General features: G+C 39.6%; 1 protein-coding gene across 1 annotated transcript in view; it reads left to right on the top strand.

Moving 5' to 3' along the window:
* si:dkey-246g23.2 (solute carrier family 66 member 2) overlaps window positions 1–20653 on the top strand; it is a 155119-nt gene that overhangs the window by 84174 nt on the left and 50292 nt on the right. The window contains exon 4 of the mRNA XM_060923721.1: window positions 6833–7049. Coding sequence (XP_060779704.1) covers window positions 6833–7049 — 217 coding nt within the window. The remainder of the gene's footprint in view (window positions 1–6832; window positions 7050–20653) is intronic.

Genomic DNA, 20653 nt, shown 5'->3' with positions numbered 1-20653 from the left:
TTATTAATGCTATGCCTACACCTAAATCCAACCCTAACATTGACCTCAGTAACCAGAAGGAAATATTATGGCTCTTTTAGTTTTTTGTAGTTTTTCTCAGAAAGCAGTTTTCCTTGTGACGACCAGCCAGATGTCCATACAGCGCTTTAGAAACACCTCAGCTCCTACTCTTGCCAAAGCTTCTCTATGACACGCTCTGATAAACATCCTCAAGAATCATGTTTAAACTTTTTGCTCTTGGGAAATTGCCGATATGGATGTATTTTCCACATCTTTTAAAGCCCTTTTGCTCTCTAAGTGAGAGGAAGGAGAGTACAAGGTAAGCGCCTTATGGTTTCTCATCATATCAGTTGCTGTCGTCAGCTAGTTTTATGTTTTGCTTTAAAGGGAAATAGGGCTTTCATTTGCCATTGCCTTGCTGAGGTGGTATATTCGGGCAGATCGATGCAGTTATACGTACAGGTGAAAATGTAAGACTCCTCAACACTGCCAAAATTCTCATTCACTTCCCAATCAAATTCTGTCACAAGCAGCATCAGTTACTACACATCGAATGAGTAAGCTGCGAGTCACTCTCATACACTCTCAAACACTATGTGGTCCTGCCTTGTATCATCTTTTTCTCTATTGTGCAAATTTGTATTCTTTGTTTACAACTTCTACTATCTCTTCTCGCTCACTTCGAGGTCACTGAGAGAGAGGAGGCACAAACTGTTTTGGTTTTCTTTTAAGCTACTCTGCTTTGCTGATTCCAAAGGCACACATGTCTCTTGTTTACACCTCAGCTGCTTGTATTTCACAGACTATAGACAGTGAAGAGTACAGGATCTCAGGAACAGTCTTCACAGAACGTCAATCTCCAGTTAGGGCCAAAATGGATGTGCGTTTATTTGAGAATCAATTCTTCTGTAGTGTATTCTGGCTCGGCCTGTATAATCAGTGAAGGAGAGAAGCAGGTAGTCATTGATCATGTCAGGATGTCATACATGAATGTGATAAGTAGCGTGTAAACAACTTGTGAGAAATAGATCAGTGTGAGTTAGAGAGTTATCTACCCTCTGCAGCATGTACTGACACGGAAACTGTGCTTATACACGTGATTAATCAGGGGTGTTATCACTGGAGAACCACAGCACTGCATAGTTTTTCCTGCTCCCACACACATGATTTTAAACCGTGACTTTATTACACCCCTGCTCCGAAGGAGGGGGGTTATACTGGTTTTTTACCTCCGTCTGTCCATCCATCCATATCTCCATATTTCCATCCATCCAAAACACCCTTTTTCTCAGCAACCACAGATCACAGCTGCTTGATATTTGGTGCCGAGCTTCAGCTTGGGGTTCTATACCGTGTATACCGTTTTCAGGTCTGTCCCACATCGACTTCCTGTTTACCGACTGAATTAATTTAGGAAACACATAGCGTGAATTTACAAAATTTTTGTAACACTTTTCTCAGCAACTACAAATCACAACTGCTTGATATTTGGTACCGAACTTCAGCTTGGGGTTCTATACCGTATACAGAGGATGTGCAGTCACGTGACCCGTCCGTGTTTACTCCGCCATATTGGACGGCTTCAGGATTGTTTACCTTGCGCGAGCGTAATGGATCCAGGGAGTAATCTCCAAGAAAATTTGGAAAATACCCCATCTACATCGCGCGATAACTTGTCTAAGTTTGTTCAGCATCTTGAAGGTGACGTGAGGCAGCGTTACGTGGAAAAGTGTTCCAGGTTGGGGATTGCAGATCCGTACAACTTGCTGCAATCCTTGTTCAGGGAAATTCGGAGCTGCGGTGCCGGCGATTTGCCCGATCTGGCCTACCACGACATTTACAATTTTCTTGTTAATCGTGAATCGTGTTACACTGGCAAAGCCCTCAAAGCTTACAAGAGCCTGGAAGCTTATAAATATTTTGTTGCGGGATGGGTATCCCAACTATACCTCTGGAAGGTTCCGAAGAAGAATGTCTACTTGATAACCTCACGGGTAAGTGGCATTAAGACGTTTATCATAAAGAGACTAGGCAGGACGTTTGATCGTAAGAATGTTCGAAATCTAAACTCAGTTCCAGATAATGACAGGGTTGTAAATATGTATGTTTTTGTCTGAAAAAAATATCACAAATCACCGCTATCTTTATCTGTGCAGAATTATTATTCAATATCAGATATAAATGTATAGGGGTCACAGATATGTCCAGCTTCTATATTCAAATAAATTAAAAAAATATTTTCTTGCACCTCTATGTGCCTAAAATAGCATACATATTCTTTTTCAGTACTTTACACAATCTGATAGGAAGAACTTTATAAACAAGTTATGCATTTGTATACATATTTTATTAAGAACATTAATATTACACGTCCATGTGAAAACCAGTTATATTTTTTTGATCACAACTTTGTGATAGGTGGTGCAGTATACTACAGTTATACAGCAAGTTCTAACTAATATTTTGAAAAGACCCCAATGGTCCAATAAAGTGTGCAGTGACTAAAAACAGCGTCTCTCCTCGTCTGCGGGGAATCTATAAAATGACAGGCCCTCCTTTTGGCCCTGTCTATTGGTACAACCAAATGCTGAACAAGATATAACCATTCTCGAAAGGTCTACTCCCACACACTTGATCATTAGAACGGGTTCGTCTAAGTTCTATGCGCGGCCATGCCGTCCAAGATGGCAGATAAACAAATATCACGTGACCTCGTGACGTCACGTGCACGCTCTCTATACCATTTTCAGGTCTGTCCCACATCGACTTCCTGTTTACCGACTGAATGTATTTACGAAACATATAGCGTGGATTTACAAAATTTTCGTAACACTTTTCTCAGCAACTACAAATCACAACTGCTTGATATTTGGTACCGAACTTCAGCTTGGGGTTCTATACCGTGTGTACCGTTTTCAGGTCTGTCCCACATCAACTTCCTGTTTACCAACTGGATGTATTTACGAAACATATAGGGTGGATTTTGACGCTCTTTCAAGAAGCAAAATGCTGTTTCAGAATGACAGTTTACCAGAACGCTATTTGAAATCCCTGGGGAGAGACACGGCTCTTTACTTGTTTCAGGGTTAATTATTTGTTGAAGTCAACATTCATAATAAGTGTCCTATTCCTTCGATTGCTTGCATTCTGATATAAGCGAGAGCGGGGGGGATACGTAAGTGAGCAGGAGCTCGCCGTTGATCTTATTTGACACTCCTTTAATGCTTTCTTATTGCACTCAGTGTTCCTTGTGTTGCGAGAACTGTCTCCATTGCACTGAGGGGTATTATAGATTATAGAATAAATCCAGTTGTTCTTGTCACATATTTGCTGAGAGAAAAGGGAGGCGCATTTCATTGTAGCTGTTAGTATTGCTTATTATTGCTTATATGGTTTCCTTATGCCACAGGGCTGCTGAATTCTCAAATCTGATTGGTCAGAAAGTTTGGATGATTTTTCTACAGCATCTGCCGTGTCGTTGTAATACGGTATCATTTCTAGAGTAACAGCTAATTCATTGGGACGTAGCTCTATATTATAAACCTAACAATAAACAAAGGAAAATGTTGTTTTTATTTAACAAATTAAAACATTATACATAATGGTAAAGCATAGTGTGAGGAGATGTTTATTTAATACTTGGGGAAGGAGTCTCCAGTGTCCAGTCTTTTATCCGTCTGCCTGAATTTAGTTCCAGTCTGGAGCAGTCACACCACAACTATAATCCCCACTATAATATCACTTGGTCCTGCCACTCAGGGAAATGCAACTTAGGAATAGTCGTGGAAGTTTTTTCCAAGTAGTAGCACATTGTTCTGGGTTGTACTGTACAGCTTGGACTTCAAAACAACCCATGTACATACTCCGGTGGTTGATATAATACGGAGAGGTCATGTACTATGGAAATTTTTTTAAATTATTTTTCTGTAGTCTGTGATTTATCTATATTTTGTCAACCACTGGAGTATGTGCGTGGGATACAAAATACGGAGTGGTTACGGATTTTAATACAGATGTTAATAATTTATGGCTTGGTCACGGACATTTCAGTATATTACAGATTAGTTACTGATTTCATACAGATGATGCATCGCGAATAAAAAATGAAGTCTAAAACAATTAAATGTTTGGACTGCCGAAGTTCATAATTAAAATATATTACCTGAATTTATATATTTACTCTATTAATTTACTGTTGATATTTCTCGGAAAATATCATATCCGTGAATAAAGATCTGTGCTTTGTATTATATTTTTTTATTTTCTGTGAATCTGTATTCCGTGACTTCATGATGCGACAAGGATGTACAAAGATTCCCCAGGAAAAATAGCACGTGCTCAGACAACGTCACATGTAAACAGTTACCTGATTGGTCAGATGTTTGATCAGATCAGGTCTAGGTCTGGAAAAATCGCTCCAGAAGCAATCTCAGCGATACGGATAAACCCAGGCCTGGGCTATAGGTCTCGTTATCAGTCTGGTGTGACCACCAACCACGTAAACTACAGGGGACCGAGTTATTTATAGTTATCATTATAATTGTAGTTATTGGTATGAAATGCAACTTAGGAATAGTCGTGGAAGTTTTTTCCAAGTAGTAGCACATTATTCTGGGTCGTACTGTACAGCTTGGACTTCAAAACAACCCATGTACATACTCCGGTGGTTGATATAATACGGAGAGGTCATGTACTATGGAAATTTTTTTTTTATTATTTTTCTGTAGTCTGTGATTTATCTATATTTTGTCAACCACTGGAGTATGTGCGTGGGATACAAAATACGGAGTGGTTACGGATTTTAATACAGATGTTAATAATTTATGGCTTGGTCACGGACATTTCAGTATATTACAGATTTCATACAGATGATGCATTGCGAATAAAAAATGAAGTCTAAAACAATTAAATGTTTGGACTGCCGAAGTTCATAATTAAAATATATTACCTGAATTTATATATTTACTCTATTAATTTACTATTGATATTTCTCGGAAAATATCATATCCGTGAATAAAGATCTGTGCTTTGTATTATATTTTTTTATTTTCTGTGAATCTGTATTCCGTGACTTCATGATGCGACAAGGATGTACAAAGATTCCCCAGGAAAAATAGCACGTGCTCAGACAACGTCACATGTAAACAGTTACCTGATTGGTCAGATGTTTGATCAGATCAGGTCTAGGTCTGGAAAAATCGCTCCAGAAGCAATCTCAGCGATACGGATAAACCCAGGCCTGGGCTATAGGTCTCGTTATCAGTCTGGTGTGACCACCAACCACGTAAACTACAGGGGACCGAGTTATTTATAGTTATCATTATAATTGTAGTTATAGTTATTGGTACAGTGGGACTGGGCCTTAAAGCTGTTTCTTTAAGTTTTCCATCATGGGCAAGACTTTGCACTTCACAGTTTCTTGGTAACATAACAAGGCACTTTGTATTTTGAACTAAATGACAGGCTGCTGAGGGAATGACTGTTTATAGATGCTGACTTGTTCGTAGACATTCCGCAACATTAAACCTAAGTCTAAACGGATACAAAATATGACTTGTCATAAGGAATTGATGATTTTCTCATGACAGTAGACCATGTTGAGATTTATTCCTTACATGTACCCCTAAGGTGGATAGAAACCAACATTGGCATTGTTTTCTTTGTTTTCTTTGTTTTCTTTCTTTCTTTCTTTCTTTCTTTCTTTCTTTCTTTCTTTCTTTCTTTCTTTCTTTTTCTTTCTTTTGGCGTTTAAAATATTTTTGCCAGGATGAAATTGATAAATAAACAAAGTCACACTGTACCAACATTTTCAAAATCACATGTTAAATACATTTTAAATTTAAATGCTTTGTGCATTTAAGCAAGTGTAGGAAAGCCAAATGATCTCTACGGCAACTTTAACCGAGATCCAAGAGATGAGTAAGGAGCAAATAAGATAAAGGAGCCACTCCAAACCTGTTAGAAATACCTCAGTATCACATCACTTTTGCAGGAAAATATATCTTAATATGATCCTCTATTTTGATAAAGACATCATGTTTTGTTCGGGGAACACGCTGATATTTTGGGCTTAAGTATAGACCCTTTTCAGTCACGTGACCTTCGTAAACGCGACCGCCATTTTGGACATGTAGTGGACTCCGGCTCGAATCGGTTTGAATGCGAGGAAGGCGACAAACATAAAAGAAAAAGGAGCGAGATGCAGAAAACTGTATTTACTAGTTTACTGTAATTATGATCTGGCAGCTATTTACACCGGATCCAGTGTAAATAGCTGCCGGAGCCAACGTCCGAGCTTGCCGGAGCGCGTGCGCTCCGGCCGGCCGCGAGCTAGCGCGCTCCGGAACCTCGGACGTTGGCTCCGGCAGCTATTTACACTGGATCCGGTGTAAATAGCTGCCAGATCATAATTATAGTAAACTAGAATGGAATGTTAACAGCAATGTAATGCCTTTTCTGGCTAATTTTATTCATCTTACCTCCAACAAAGTGGTCACTACACAAGCGTTGGTATGCCGCTATCCATCTTCTCCGTCGGTCAGCATCTACCGGGATCCGATAAAATGATAACCCTTGCCTTGTTTGTTGATGGTTACTACATCCAGGTGCACAACAATATAGTGGCATGATGGAAGTCTTGCTGAAAATAAACACTTTCTTTGCTGCCGTTCCTCAATGTTGGCTGTGGTAAACTACTGGTAGTACATGTCCAAAATGGCGGCCGCGTTTGTCGTGACGTCACGTGAAAAGGGTCCATACTACAGTTGCTTTCACCTTTTGTTATGTAAATGTATATGATTATAAATATCTCTTTTATTTATTTCTTTCACAGACCTGGACGTGCGGTATTTTTGGAGATGGACTGCTTTTGAGGACTACTTGTTGTTCTGTTTCGGCTTCACAATGCTGTGTGCCTTTTTCACACTCCTCTTCCTGGACTGGGTGGTGTTTGTGGAGTCTCTGGGCTCACTGGCCGTGCTGTTTGAGGCCATGCTGGGTCTGCCTCAGCTGTTACAGAACTACGACAACGGCTCCACCCGAGGCATGAGGTCAGACGATCCTCTTATCATCCTATCCGTTCTCTAAAACCATCACCCTTTATTCCTTTACTGCCCAGCACACAGATTAAAATGCATCTCTCTGTTGCAGCCTCAAAGCTTTGGCTGTGGCTCTTGCTACCAAATTCATTTTGCATTTATTTATATGTAAATGGCTGTTCTAAGAAAAAGGGGAGGGCCAGGTTTAAGGTGTGTGTTTGCACATACATCATACTGCGTATAGTTGAATTTATCACAGTGATTAAAATAACCAAGCAGTGAAAAACAGGAAAGATTGGACATGTAACGATTCACCCAATTCATAATTCAGTTCAATTCATACGTAATACTGGGTTCATGATTAAATTTTCTTGCAATATTTAAAAAAAAAAATTAATGAAAATTTTATTACTAAAAAATGCAACATTTATTTGCAAAATTTATTTTATCAGCCTAAATAATCATTTTGTTAATAAAAAATACTTTTGTTTCAACAATAATTAAAGCATCAGTCAAAAGTTTGGACACATGTACTCCTTCTTAGTAATAAATAAGTGAGTATTTATAAATGTATTTATAAACATTTGTAAAGGTGGTGTAAAATATCTATATATATTCTATCCAGGGCGGCACTGTGGTGTAGTGGTTAGCGCTGTCGCCTCACAGCAAGAGGGTCCGGGTTCGAGCCCCGTGGCCGGTGAGGGCCTTTCTGTGCGGAGTTTGCATGTTCTCCGTGTCCGCGTGGGTTTCCTCTGGGTGCTCCGGTTTCCCCCACAGTCCAAAGACATGCAGGTTAGGTTAACTGGTGACTCTAAATTGACCGTAGGTGTGAATGTGAGTGTGAATGGTTGTCTGTGTCTATGTGTCAGCCCTGTGATGACCTGGCGACTTGTCCAGGGTGTACCCCGCCTTTCGCCCGTAGTCAGCTGGGATAGACTCCAGCTTGCCTGCGACCCTGTAGAAGGATAAAGCGGCTAGAGATAATGAGATGAGATGAGACATAAATGCTTAATAGAATGTAGTTTCCCCCCAATATCTCCTGTTCCACCCTCCAGCCCAGTCGGTGGCAGTAATGCACCTTTAAGTTGGTTTGCCAACCGCCAAAAAAAAACCCTAAAGAAGAAGAAAACCCCCCAAAATACAAAAAAGCAACAAAATATGGAATTAAAATATTTGATGGTAAGAATGTATCATTTTATTTTTCAAGAATTATTATTACAGCATTTTTCACAAATTGCTACTGTCATTTCGCCGGTTTGTTTACATTCTAAGCAGAAATAATTTTTTCGGACATTTTGTATAAAGTTTTTATGTCTTGACTTTGCAAAAAATGGCCTGTTTCTCAAAATCCAGTGAATTTGGATAGAAAAAATAGTTATTCCACTCAATCTCATTGTACATGGCTTACAGTATAACCAGCTCAGCGCTACATGCTTTGTTGGCTATCAGCTCATGTACGACTCGATTTTGTGGAATAACTGTTAAATAGCCTATTATCTAAAATATTCCTTTTATTTAAAATGAAAAAGTTAATAACCATTTCTTAATAACCATTTATGAATAAATATTCAAATGTGAAGGCTGGAGCATAAAACAGCTACCTTCATTTACTTCTCTTTTCTTTAGAGTTCAGCAGTCTGTAAAAAGAGACTCTGATTTCTTGTTGAATCGATTTGTACAGACAAACACACAACAGATATTACCCTTTTTATTTTTTGTGTGTCTTTTTTGCTGCATTTGAACTGTGGTAGTGATGTCCCCAGAGGTGGGCAAAGTACCCAAGTTTATTACTTAAGTCAAAGTACAGATCCTGCTGGTCAAATGTTACTCCGATACAAGTGAAAGTTGTAGAGTCAAATTTTTACTTAAGTTAAAGTACTTGCTTTTAAAAATACTTAAGTACTAAAAGTACATTTTCTGTCAATGCATTGTTGTATTATTGCCACAACGCTTACAAAACCTAATGCCTCTGAAGCAACCGACTGGATTTGAGCCATTCCACCGAATCGGTGCCATTTCCGTCCCTAGAAAATTATATGTATAAATGCACATAAAAATGTACTTTAAAATACATTTCATTATTACGCAGAATGTCCTGCACATTGATCTGATTTCAAATTTAAGATATATAATTGTAAGGATTAATAAAAACTACCTAAAACACTGAAAAACAGCATGTGTTACTGGTACCTGTCCCCGCACTCTGACTTTATACTTAACTATGAAATATTATGATTAAAATCCTTCAGAAACAGTATTTCTTTTGCACTGTTGTGACTCCATATCCTATTCATGGTTTAAATATATTTTTTTCATAAGAAATCCACAATATCGTAGTTAAAATACACATTTTAGTCGTGTCCCTGGGTTTTCACTCAGTCCTGTTACCCAAACATATTACCCCATCTGACAAATTTGGAACATTCCATAAATCACATGCTCAACAGGAAGTTACATCAGTTGTGTCTTCTGAAGGCCATGGGAAGACCAAAAGTTAGTTCTCTCATTTACTTTTCTGTATATTTGATGATTTTTTAACTTTGACTGATAAGGTCAATGTCAACATACTGTCCTGTTACTTAAATTATTTCTTAGATGATATTTGTTTATTTTAAAAATACAGATTTTTGGTAAATCACTAGAATGTGCTAAGTGTGGTCATGCTATTACCGATGACGCCATGTGGCTTAATTCCATGTATTAGCTAATCCTAGGCTAAAAATTCAGTCCTGTTACTTTCAGTCCTGTTACTTATATAAAGAGTATGCAGCCATCTTTGACTTCCAAACCTTGTAAAAAAAAATAATAATAACGTAGCCTGAGGTTGACCAATACACATTTTGAATAGTTAAATATGTGTGTTATTATAATCAGTGTTGAAAAGATGTAACAAATTAAGTTTAATTTGGGAGTGGTACAACAAGCAAATGGCACCCATTCGATGGAATGTCCCACTTACTGATAAACTTGTAGAACCTGTAGAGCTGAAGCTCCAGCTGACATGCTAGCAAACTCTTTTCAAACTCAAAATCATATTGGGTAGCTAATGTTACTAGAAAAGAAAGATTTCTCCATTTTGTTTATTTGGTAAGATTACGCTAAAACATATTTCTGAAAGGACTTAGATAAGTTAATGTTATTCATGTTAGCGTAACTCCGTTTTTACATGCTAACTAACAGTGTCCAAGTTAACTAGCTATGTGTTAACGTTAGCCGTGGACAAGGCTGTGGTAACTTGGCGGGCAAATCCAGAGAAGTTATTTGACTAACAAGACTGCATAGCTATTGTAATGTTCTCGCTAGCTCTAAAAGCACAGACGACTTCGTTGCAAGATTTCTCTTGGAATAAAATGTTTATATACCTCAATATGCTTCCACAGGTTGGACGGCGAGTTTTTGTAGGCCGTGATGTGGTTCGCTTTCGGCAAACAAAGCAAACATTTAAAACGAAACAAATCTTTAATCCTTTCAGGAAACTGAAACATGGGTTCTCAGTAAAGCCATGAGTGCATGCGTTCCCCAGAAGAACCGCCTCCTTCCATTCTGCCATCAACTGATTGTGTTCAAATAATGCTGCTGAGAAATCATTGAACTTGATTTTATACAGTCTATGGACGTGACGTGACCCTAGTGATTACTGATCGGCTGTCTCAGTGTCACCTGTGAAAAAAACAATCACATTTTAGAAAAGAAAAAAAATCCTCTTTCAAAGCTGCTTCATACGTACATGTCAACCTTTGGTCAATGAAACCTGTATAACCAACCTCCAAAATCCGTATTTCCCTTATAAAATCCGTATAAGATGCAAATTAAAATAATTTACCTAAAATTTGAATGATAATTAACAATGATATATCCCAGTTACTTTTTATTCAATATTAATAACAATAAACCTTCAGAATGAATACAAAGCTCCAATGTTTGACAAAAACACAGTGTTATCAGCGTAGTTACGAAGGAAATACTTCGTTGTTTGGAGACAGGTTTCACCGAGCGGCTATTATGCACGAGACTTCATATTAGCCACAAAGTCAGAAAAATCTGTTCGTAAAATTACGTTATGACCAAATACAATGAAAAGTATTTTTCCAGTCTCACCTGTGAAAGGTAATCCCATGTGACCTCGTTTGGACGGTAAACCTGTTGGTACAGTTAAATGCAGCACATGAATGAGGCATCTTTATTCTCGGCTACTGTCTAGACGCTATACCAGAGACGGTTGAAGAATCTCCACTTTGCCACATCCAATATGGCGGCGAGGATGACGTATGATTCTACGCAGAAGGCGGCGTCTATGTTTATATGTCTATGACTTCACGGTTGGCGGGATTCTCGCAATGCGGTGTGCGCATGATCAAAAGTGGAACAAAGTCTTGCTACCACGCGCGATTTCATAAGACTCTTTACTGGCTGTCTGTGGTGTACAGTACGTTTGTAAATGTTATGCGCTCTTTTATCATTGTGGGAATTGATTATAGCTCTAAATAAATATTGTAGTTTTTTTTAAAGAATCCGTATAACTTTATTTATACGCCCGTATACTACGTTTATTGAATCAAATCCGTATAAAATACAGACATTCCATATAGGTTGACATGTATGTTCATAGTAACTAGTAACGAGGACCTTGACAGAAACGTAGTGGAGTGAAAAGTACGATTATTTGCCTTTCAAATGTAGTGAAGTTAAAGTCATAAGTTTCCCCCCCAAAAAAAATACTCAAGTAAAGTACAGATACTCAAAAAGTGTACTTAAGTACCGTACTCAAGTAAATGTACTTCGTTACTGTTCACCTCTGGATGTCCCGTGCATTCCCGCTATTGTACATAATTATAAGACAGTAGCCCCTGCTGTCTAAACAACGTGATTACAGCTTGGAAAAATGAAGAGATTACTCAGCCTAAAAGTAAAAAATTACAATTTATTGTCACATAATGCTTCATTACATGCCTACAAAAGATGTTACAGTCAGAAATAACTGCATGAAAATTCACATAGCACAATAGTGTTGTTTGCAGAACACTGTTAACCTTTTTTCTTTTCAACAAAACGTTTCAAAATTATTGGCACCTGCAGCATGGTGGTGCAGTAATTATCACTGTCGCCTCACAGCAAGAAGGTTCCGAGTTTGAACCTCACGGCTGACGGGGCCTTTCTGTGTGGAGTTTGCATGTTCTCCTCATGGGTATCCTCTGGGTGCTCTGATTTCCTCCCACAGTTCAAAGACATGCAGGTGAGGTAAACATACCCAGCCACTGGGGTTGCACAAGCCAGTGGATACTTAGTGCTGGTCCCAAGCCCAGATAGATTGGGGAGGGTTACGTCAGGAAGTGCATCCGGTGCCAAATCAAATATGCGGATCATGGTAATCTGCTATGGCGACCCCAAATGGGAGCAGCAGAAAGAAGAAGCTGATGTTTCAAAATTATTGGCACCTCTTCAATTAACATCTGGTGAACCATTTGTCCTGTAATGTCTGGCATGGCTAGATACACTTGTAAAGCATCCTGAACATTTTCAAGATCCTTTACACTACAGTCACAGTACCAGCTTTGAAGTGACTCAGATCTGATTGTTTGCCTTAATGTGACACAGATCTGATGTTTTCAGGGCTGTGTGGACACAGAAATCTGATCTTTTCAAATCAGAATTGAGTCAAATTCATATGTAGTCCTAGATTGGATACGTATCTGATTCATGGCCATGTGACATGAATGAGGACCGTCAGATTAGAATTTATGTGGCCTTTTTTTGTCTATGCTCATACGCTGATCAGATCATTTATCATTATCATTGAATTGCAGTTTGAATTTCTCCAGAATTCCTTCTGTTCTAAATCAGTAAAGTACTTCATATTAAATAGTGTCTCCTTTTATTTACTGCCTTATAAATTCTCGAGCATAGATATGAAATGTATACAATAATATTCTGGTTGTTTTAATGGGAGACAATAAAAAAAATCAATAATTCATTGCTTCTGGGAAATCTACACCCTGAGTTTAAAAAAATAAATAAATAAAAAGCAGCTCATTTATTTTGACTCGCTCAAGATTATTAAAAATAAAACTGCACAAAAGCAGTTAAATATTTGTTTGACAAATGTAATCATCAGACGGCTAGAATTATTTTCATTTACTTTATTTTAGCCTTTTTTTTGTATTTGATTTGTGAAAGCTTTAAGCCTTTATTTCATACCTACTAACAGTATTACACATATAATGCAAAAATATTTTATTTGGTATATACTACCCAGGTTAAACAAAGCTGGGTGACGTTTACAAATTAAAAAAAAAAAGTTATTAAAAACAAAATTTTGGTAGAATGCAGGTAGGAAAAAAAAAAATATATATATAATCAACAGCTGAGCGCTATCTTCATCAGCCAGCATCGACAGCACAGCAAAGCAACAATGGAGGAGAGTGACGATAGCTGTGAAAACAGCAAAAGCTTGCCGTCTGGTGGGTTTTTTTATTTGTTTCTTGCCTTCCCAACCTGATCATGTACAGCTGACGAACTGTTTGCTGTCCTCCAGACCAAAACGCGATGCATGTATTAGCTACTGGTGTGTCCATTTAGTCAGTTTTAATATCATGAGTTGTCTCACAACTATGATGTTTTTTGTTGATGGTGACACAAGTGACTCGTGCAAAAATGTATCAATGTGCACATGAGTGCCGTTTTGGCAGACAGATGCGTTCACATTACAGTTAGATACAGGTCACTTGTAAGTATGATGGGCAAATCCAATCTGAGCGAAAAATCAGAAGTGAACCCTGAGGCTTGTAATGGGAACATAGCCATATACTCTCACATTTACACAGCTTCAAAGCTTCAGTGATGCATAACCATATTTAACTATGGGTATCAGGTGCTTCTTTCAAGTATGCAGTCACGTTTTTTTGGTATGTGGTGTTCACAGACTAAAATTCAGAGGGGAACCGTCAGGGCCTTCTCAACCTTCAGAGAAGGCCCAAACATATCTGCATTTCAAATGTTATATTGAATTTCTTTCATTCTTTAATTGCTTTCATTCTTTCATAATTTCATTATAATTATTCTCTTCTAATTCTAAAACATTAAACATTCTGAAAACATTAAAATTGAGTTATCCAGTGAGATTTGTTTGTTTGTTGTCTCTAGGCTGAGAAGAGTTTCGAGCTGGCTCACTCATTGGTTAGGACTTCATTGCCGGGACAGAAGGCCATGGCAGTGTATGGTTATGTAGGAAATGACAGATGAATTAACCAATCAGATTTTGATTTATACTGGAAGGGACCAAAAATTTATCACCCTAGGCCTGCTCAAAGGCCAATGTGAGCTTAACCAGAACTTGGCACCATTAGCGCAGCAGTGACGTCACCTTTCAGCTGGTGTGGCATTCATCAGTAGTGTTAGCAAATGCTCATAAAACAGTCAAGCCAGTGCTATCGAGAGCACTGCTAACGACTGAAAAACTAAGATTTCTGTCTCCAGTACATTTTTTTTACTTCCATGCACGCTTGCCACAGTATTTTTCACTCAGACTTAAGTATTCATTTCCCTGTGTAATTTACTTAGTTACTTTTCAAATCAACATCGACAACTTCATACAACGGAGCTACCTGGCAGCCTGCCACTAATCCCTTGCAAAATCCTTTGCCCTGTTGCTTTTTTGATGTGTCTGACTAAGTTTTGGCTGAGCACAAGTCCCAGCTCTAATAGTAAGTTCGCTACTGCTAAAATGTATATTTTGGTCTTGTCTCATCACAAAATACGATGCCAGCCAATGTTTGTTCTAAACGTCGCGTCTCATGGCTGATTTTGTAACTTGCCTAAACTGCAGTTCTGAAACTGAGGCTTTATTCTTTGCCTGCTTCATCGTTATCTTGTTCCAGACCAAACCAGACTCTTGAACCCTTTTTATAGGTCTTTTGAGAGAAACTGTTTTAAAATGTTCTTTTGAAAAGTACCTTTTGAAAGAGGAGAGATAAGTGTTTTTCTCTTTGTTTGACTGGAGAATTTAAATTCATGTTTGTAATGCCGTATGATTCATTCTCTCAAGCATTTGTGAGTTCAGTGTCATTTAGGCTGAGAGGAAAATGAAAGGGTTTTAAATTTTATTTTTTTGTCAATCTGCCTGGAAAAGTGTCCTGCTATTAGTTGTAATGCCACTCACTGATTCATTTATGGTGCACTAAACACATATTATTCTGTCCTAACTGAAGCAACATTTGCACACTTGATCCCTCACATCCTTCAGCCTCGGCCGAGATAAATCGCCCAGTGTTCTTGCACACGTTTCTATCAGCCATTGCAAATTTCAAGTCCTGTACCCCAATTTCAGTGTCCCTTGATATTAGATGGGGTAGGTTAACTTTCTTTACCTCACTGGGCGGTGCTCCGGGCTCCAGAGGAGAAGGTGAGATATCATCTCCCCTTCGGCTCTAAAACAGTGCCCTGCAAAGAGGAGTCTTCTTGATTTGAGTTTCATTGTGACTGGCAGCAAGTTCCCATATATCTCCTCCAAGGTGGCATGGGTAGACCAATGGATGTTTTGAACCCAACGCAGGAGGTTGGTATAAGTTCCATCTAGTCTCTGCTCTTGTTTGAGTGCCATGGTCCATGTCTAGGCACCATATAGGAGGATGGGTTCTACTACCGATCAGGGGTGGGTTTCCCAAAAGCCTCTTTACCCTAAAGGCCTCTGCATGCTCTTGCGACAAGGCTTTCGCAGATAGCTTTTCGCAGACAGTTGTAATTTATTGTTGAGCGGGGAGTAATAGGCGTGCGCGATATTATTCACCGCCACAACGCAAGGGGGCGCGAAGTCGCGAAATCGCTAGGAGTAGTTGGTGGGTGTGGTTAGTGGAGTGTTTATTCTCCGGTTACTTATAATGACTAGAACTGGAGTTGTATAGATGTACGTACTTCCTCGATCAACCGCTCTTCGTGCTGCTCCATCTTCGCTCGTGTTTTTAAAAATGGCGGTTGTGAAAACAAACCAAACCGGGAAAGTATGGAAGCGGAAGTGCGTGTACAGCGGATGTAGAGTGGACCAATCAGAGCCCTCTTGTCTGCGATGCTGTCTGCGGTGGTCACAATTTTTGGAAGGTGTGCGCAGAGTGTCTGCGAAGGTGGGGGGGCTTCGCAGACGCCATCTGCGACGCCATCTGCGAGGACTGGGTTGTCAGCATAAATTGGCCTTAAGAGCATCTTAACTAGGAGAGAGTGTGTTCATTGTGCTACTCGCTCTACCATTTAACGATTATCTTTGTGCTGCAATGCTTTTAGAAAACTCAGGCCAGAACAGTTTTAACTTCAGGTGTTTGGCCAGGTTAGAGTGCCATATTTTGTCAAGGTCATTGTGACAATCTGTCTCACTCTATAAAGTCACGTTGTCATATGCAGTATAAATATTACTTTAGCTAGTACATGTTAGTGGTCACTGATGTCTCTGGCCATGCTAAAATTATGTTAAGGCCAAAAATGTTAGACTCACTGCCAGTGACACATTGATTGCATTGGTTTAAAAAGATAAATTTCTGCAGGAAGCACATTTATATTAGCTTCGGTCCTTCCGTGCCTAAATGGCACTTCCAGGCTTTAATTTGGCTTGTAAAGTGCAGCCTGGAGCGTCGGACGCTGTCATCCCCATACAGCCGAGCAACGGATGAGAGGAGACAGAGAGGGGCCTGGGAGATGCTGACTGCCTCAGCTCCACTGCTGCTGCCTTGGCTCTGTGTGCTTCTGATATACTCCTGAGACATTAACTTAACTCACGAATACAAACTTTAACTCAAAGGTCCTCAGTAAATTCCAGCGTGGCCAATTTTGTATTCAGGAGAAGCCTTGAGGAATAGCAGTTCTCGCTTCAGCAGTGCTAATAATGTACGGTACTCCGTTACTAATTAGGATCGTTGCTCGCACATTATGCGTGATGTGAAACACTGTTTGACTTTCTCCACCTTTGCCATCGTCATAGGCAGAAGACTTGAAGTAGGCACTGCTACTGAGTGTGTGTGAATATTATACACTCACCGGCCACTTTATTAGGAACACCCATCCACCTGTTGTTTGATGCAGTTCTCTAATCAGCCGATCCTTTGACAGCAGCACAATGCATCAAACCATGCAGATCCAAATCAAGAGCTTCAGTTAACGTTCACTTCAAATATCAGAATGGGAAAAATTGCGATCTCAAAGTGTGACTTTCACTGTGATATGGGTGTTTGTTTGAGCCAGATGGGCTGGTTTGAGTATTTCAGAAACTGCTGATCTCCTGGGGTTTTCACACACAACAGTCTCTCGAGTTTACACATGGTGCAAAAAACATTGAGTGAGCGACAGTTCTGTGGGTGGAAACGTACTGTTGATGAGAAAGGTCAGAGGAAAATGGCCAGATTGGTTCGAGCTGCCAGGAAGGATATAGTAACTCTGTACAACAGTGGTGAGCAGAAAAGCATTTCAGCATGCAACAGCAGAAAACCACATTGGGTTCCACTCCTGCAGCCAAGAACAGGAAGCTTAGAATCAAGAACAAGTTTCTATTAACAACTTCATGTTTTCTATTTTCTGGTTGAGAGTACGTCGTGCGCATTCTGGCTGCCGCTTCTCACCGGAGCTTTTTATTTTGTCTTGTGTGTGTGTGTGTGTGTGTGTAGTTTGATGTTTGTATTTGTTTGAGTGTTTTTTTCCGCCGGTTGTGGTGTCGCTCCGGGCCCAGTTTTGGGCGTCGGTTCCCTCCAGGCCTTGGTTTGCTGTGGGTGATGCCTGTGCTCCTCGCTATGGACTGCAGTGAGCTCGTTGCTCATTTTAACATCGTGGTTGTCCAGCGCTCTGTGCAGCAGTGCTTTAGTGCTTGGCGTGATGTTCCGAGCGATGTTGCTCGGTGGCGTCGCGGCGGCTGTGTAGGCGGTTTGGGACATACCAGTGCTCTGTGTGGCCGTGCGTCTGTGCTCGCTTTGTGGATCCATGGCGTGATGTTCTGAGTGATGTTGCCTGGCAGCGTTGCAGTGGCTGTGCAGGCGGTGTGGGACTTGTTTTCGAGCGCCTTTTGGTGGGACTGTGGCTGCTACACCATTGGAATAACATCCTGACCTTTATTTGGTGGATTTTTTTTCCCCCTATAATTGTAAAGCAACCTTGGGTTTTGAGAAAGGTGTTATATAAATTTAACTACAACCCCGATTCCAAAAAAGTTGGGACAAAGTACAAATTGTAAATAAAAACGGAATGCAATAATTTACAAATCTCAAAATCTGATATTGTATTCACAATGAAACATAGACAACATATCAAATGTCGAAAGTGAGACATTTTGAAATTTCATGACAGCAACACATCTCAAAAAAGTTGGGACAGGGGCAATAAGAGGCTGGAAAAGTTAAAGGTACAAAAAAGGAACAGCTGGAGGACCAAATTGCAACTCATTAGGTCAGTTGGCAATAGGTCATTAACATGACTGGGTATAAAAAGAGCATCTTGGAGTGGCAGCGGCTCTCAGAAGTAAAGATGGGAAGAGGATCACCAATCCCCCTAATTCTGCGCCAACAAATAGTGGAGCAATATCAGAAAGGAGTTCGACAGTGTAAAATTGCAAAGAGTTTGAACATATCATCATCTATAGTGCATAATATCATCAAAAGATTCAGAGAATCTGGAAGAATCTCTGTGCGTAAGGGTCAAGGCCGGAAAACCATACTGGGTGCCCGTGATCTTCGGGCCCTTAGACGGCACTGCATCACATACAGGCATGCTTCTGTATTGGAAATCACAAAATGGGCTCAGGAATATTTCCAGAGAACATTATCTGTGAACACAATTCACCGTGCCATCTGCCGTTGCCAGCTAAAACTCTATAGTTCAAAGAAGAAGCCGTATCTAAACATGATCCAGAAGCACAGACGTCTTCTCTGGGCCAAGGCTCATTTAAAATGGACTGTGGCAAAGTGGAAAACTGTTCTGTGGTCAGACGAATCAAAATTTGAAGTTCTTTATGGAAATCAGGGACACCGTGTCATTCGGACTAAAGAGGAGAAGGACGACCCAAGTTGTTATCAGCGCTCAGTTCAGAAGCCTGCATCTCTGATGGTATGGGGCTGCATTAGTGGTGTGTGGCATGGGCAGCTTACACATCTGGAAAGACACCATCAATGCTGAAAGGTATATCCAGGTTCTAGAGCAACATATGCTCCCATCCAGACGACGTCTCTTTCAGGGAAGACCTTGCATTTTCCAACATGACAATGCCAAACCACATACTGCATCAATTACAGCATCATGGCTGCGTAGAAGAAGGGTCCGGGTACTGAACTGGCCAGCCTGCAGTCCAGATCTTTCACCCATAGAAAACATTTGGCGCATCATAAAACGGAAGATACGACAAAAAAGACCTAAGACAGTTGAGCAACTAGAATCCTACATTAGACAAGAATGGGTTATCATTCCTATCCCTAAACTTGAGCAACTTGTCTCCTCAGTCCCCAGACATTTACAGACTGTTGTAAAGAGAAAAGGGGATGTCTCACAGTGGGAAACATGGGCTTGTCCCAACTTTTTTGAGATGTGTTGTTGTCATGAAATTTAAAATCACCTAATTTTTCTCTTTAAATGATACATTTTCTCAGTTTAAACATTTGATATGTCATCTATGTTCTATTCTGAATAAAATATGGAATTTTGAAACTTCCACATCATTGCATTCTGTTTTTATTTACAATTTGTACTTTGTCCCAACTTTTTTGGAATCGGGGTTGTACCTTTAACTTTTCCAGCCTCTTATTGCCCCTGTCCCAACTTTTTTGAGATGTGTTGCTGTCATGAAATTTCAAATGAGCCAATATTTGGCATGAAATTTCAAAATGTCTCACTTTCAACATTTGATATGTTGTCTATGTTCTACTGTGAATACAATATCAGTTTTTGAGATTTGTAAATTATTGCATTCCGTTTTTATTTAAAATTTGTACTTTGTCCCAACTTTTTTGGAATCGGGGTTGTAATTATTATTAAAGTGGCCGGTGAGTGTAGACTGATTGTGTCTGTGTACAGAAGAGACCATTTGTTCGTGGATAGCATACATGACATGACTTGAAGAAAGAGTGATCTCTGTACAGCAGAGCATAATGTAATACGGGTTTCATGGGGGATGGACATGGTTCAAGATACATAAGGGCCATTTTGTAATGCAGTTATGTGAACACTACAATATGGTTACAAAATCCAAATTGTGGTTTGAAAAACGTCTTGGCTTTTCCCAGTAGCAATCCAACTGACTTTAAAACAAGAAAGATAAAGTAATAAAGCCAAGTGGAGCTGGAGCTAGAGGCTGTAACACTCCCACTGCACCACCATGCCACCCATCCCTCTTCCTGTATTTCCAAATTTAGATTTACCCTTTACTCTTGGTATAATGAATTCCCCCTCACAGTGTGCATTGTGGTTCTTGGCTGATTTCTTGACACTGATTTCATGTCATGTGGTTTTGTTTGTTTTGCAATGTCCTTGGTTAGTTGTACTATTGTGGTATTGTTCTGTTGTCTGTGACATCCTTGATTAGTTTGTTTATTTATACTCTGTCGTTTCCTCGTATTTGGTAAAGTCTTGTCAACTGTAACATACTTGTGTTTCCCAGTTCC

The sequence above is a fragment of the Neoarius graeffei genome, chromosome 6 (genome assembly GCF_027579695.1).
Source record: "Neoarius graeffei isolate fNeoGra1 chromosome 6, fNeoGra1.pri, whole genome shotgun sequence".
In the NCBI taxonomy this organism is placed as follows: domain Eukaryota; kingdom Metazoa; phylum Chordata; class Actinopteri; order Siluriformes; family Ariidae; genus Neoarius; species Neoarius graeffei.
The sequence above is the reverse complement of the archived record's forward strand: the minus strand, read 5'-3'. Positions and strand labels throughout refer to the sequence as shown.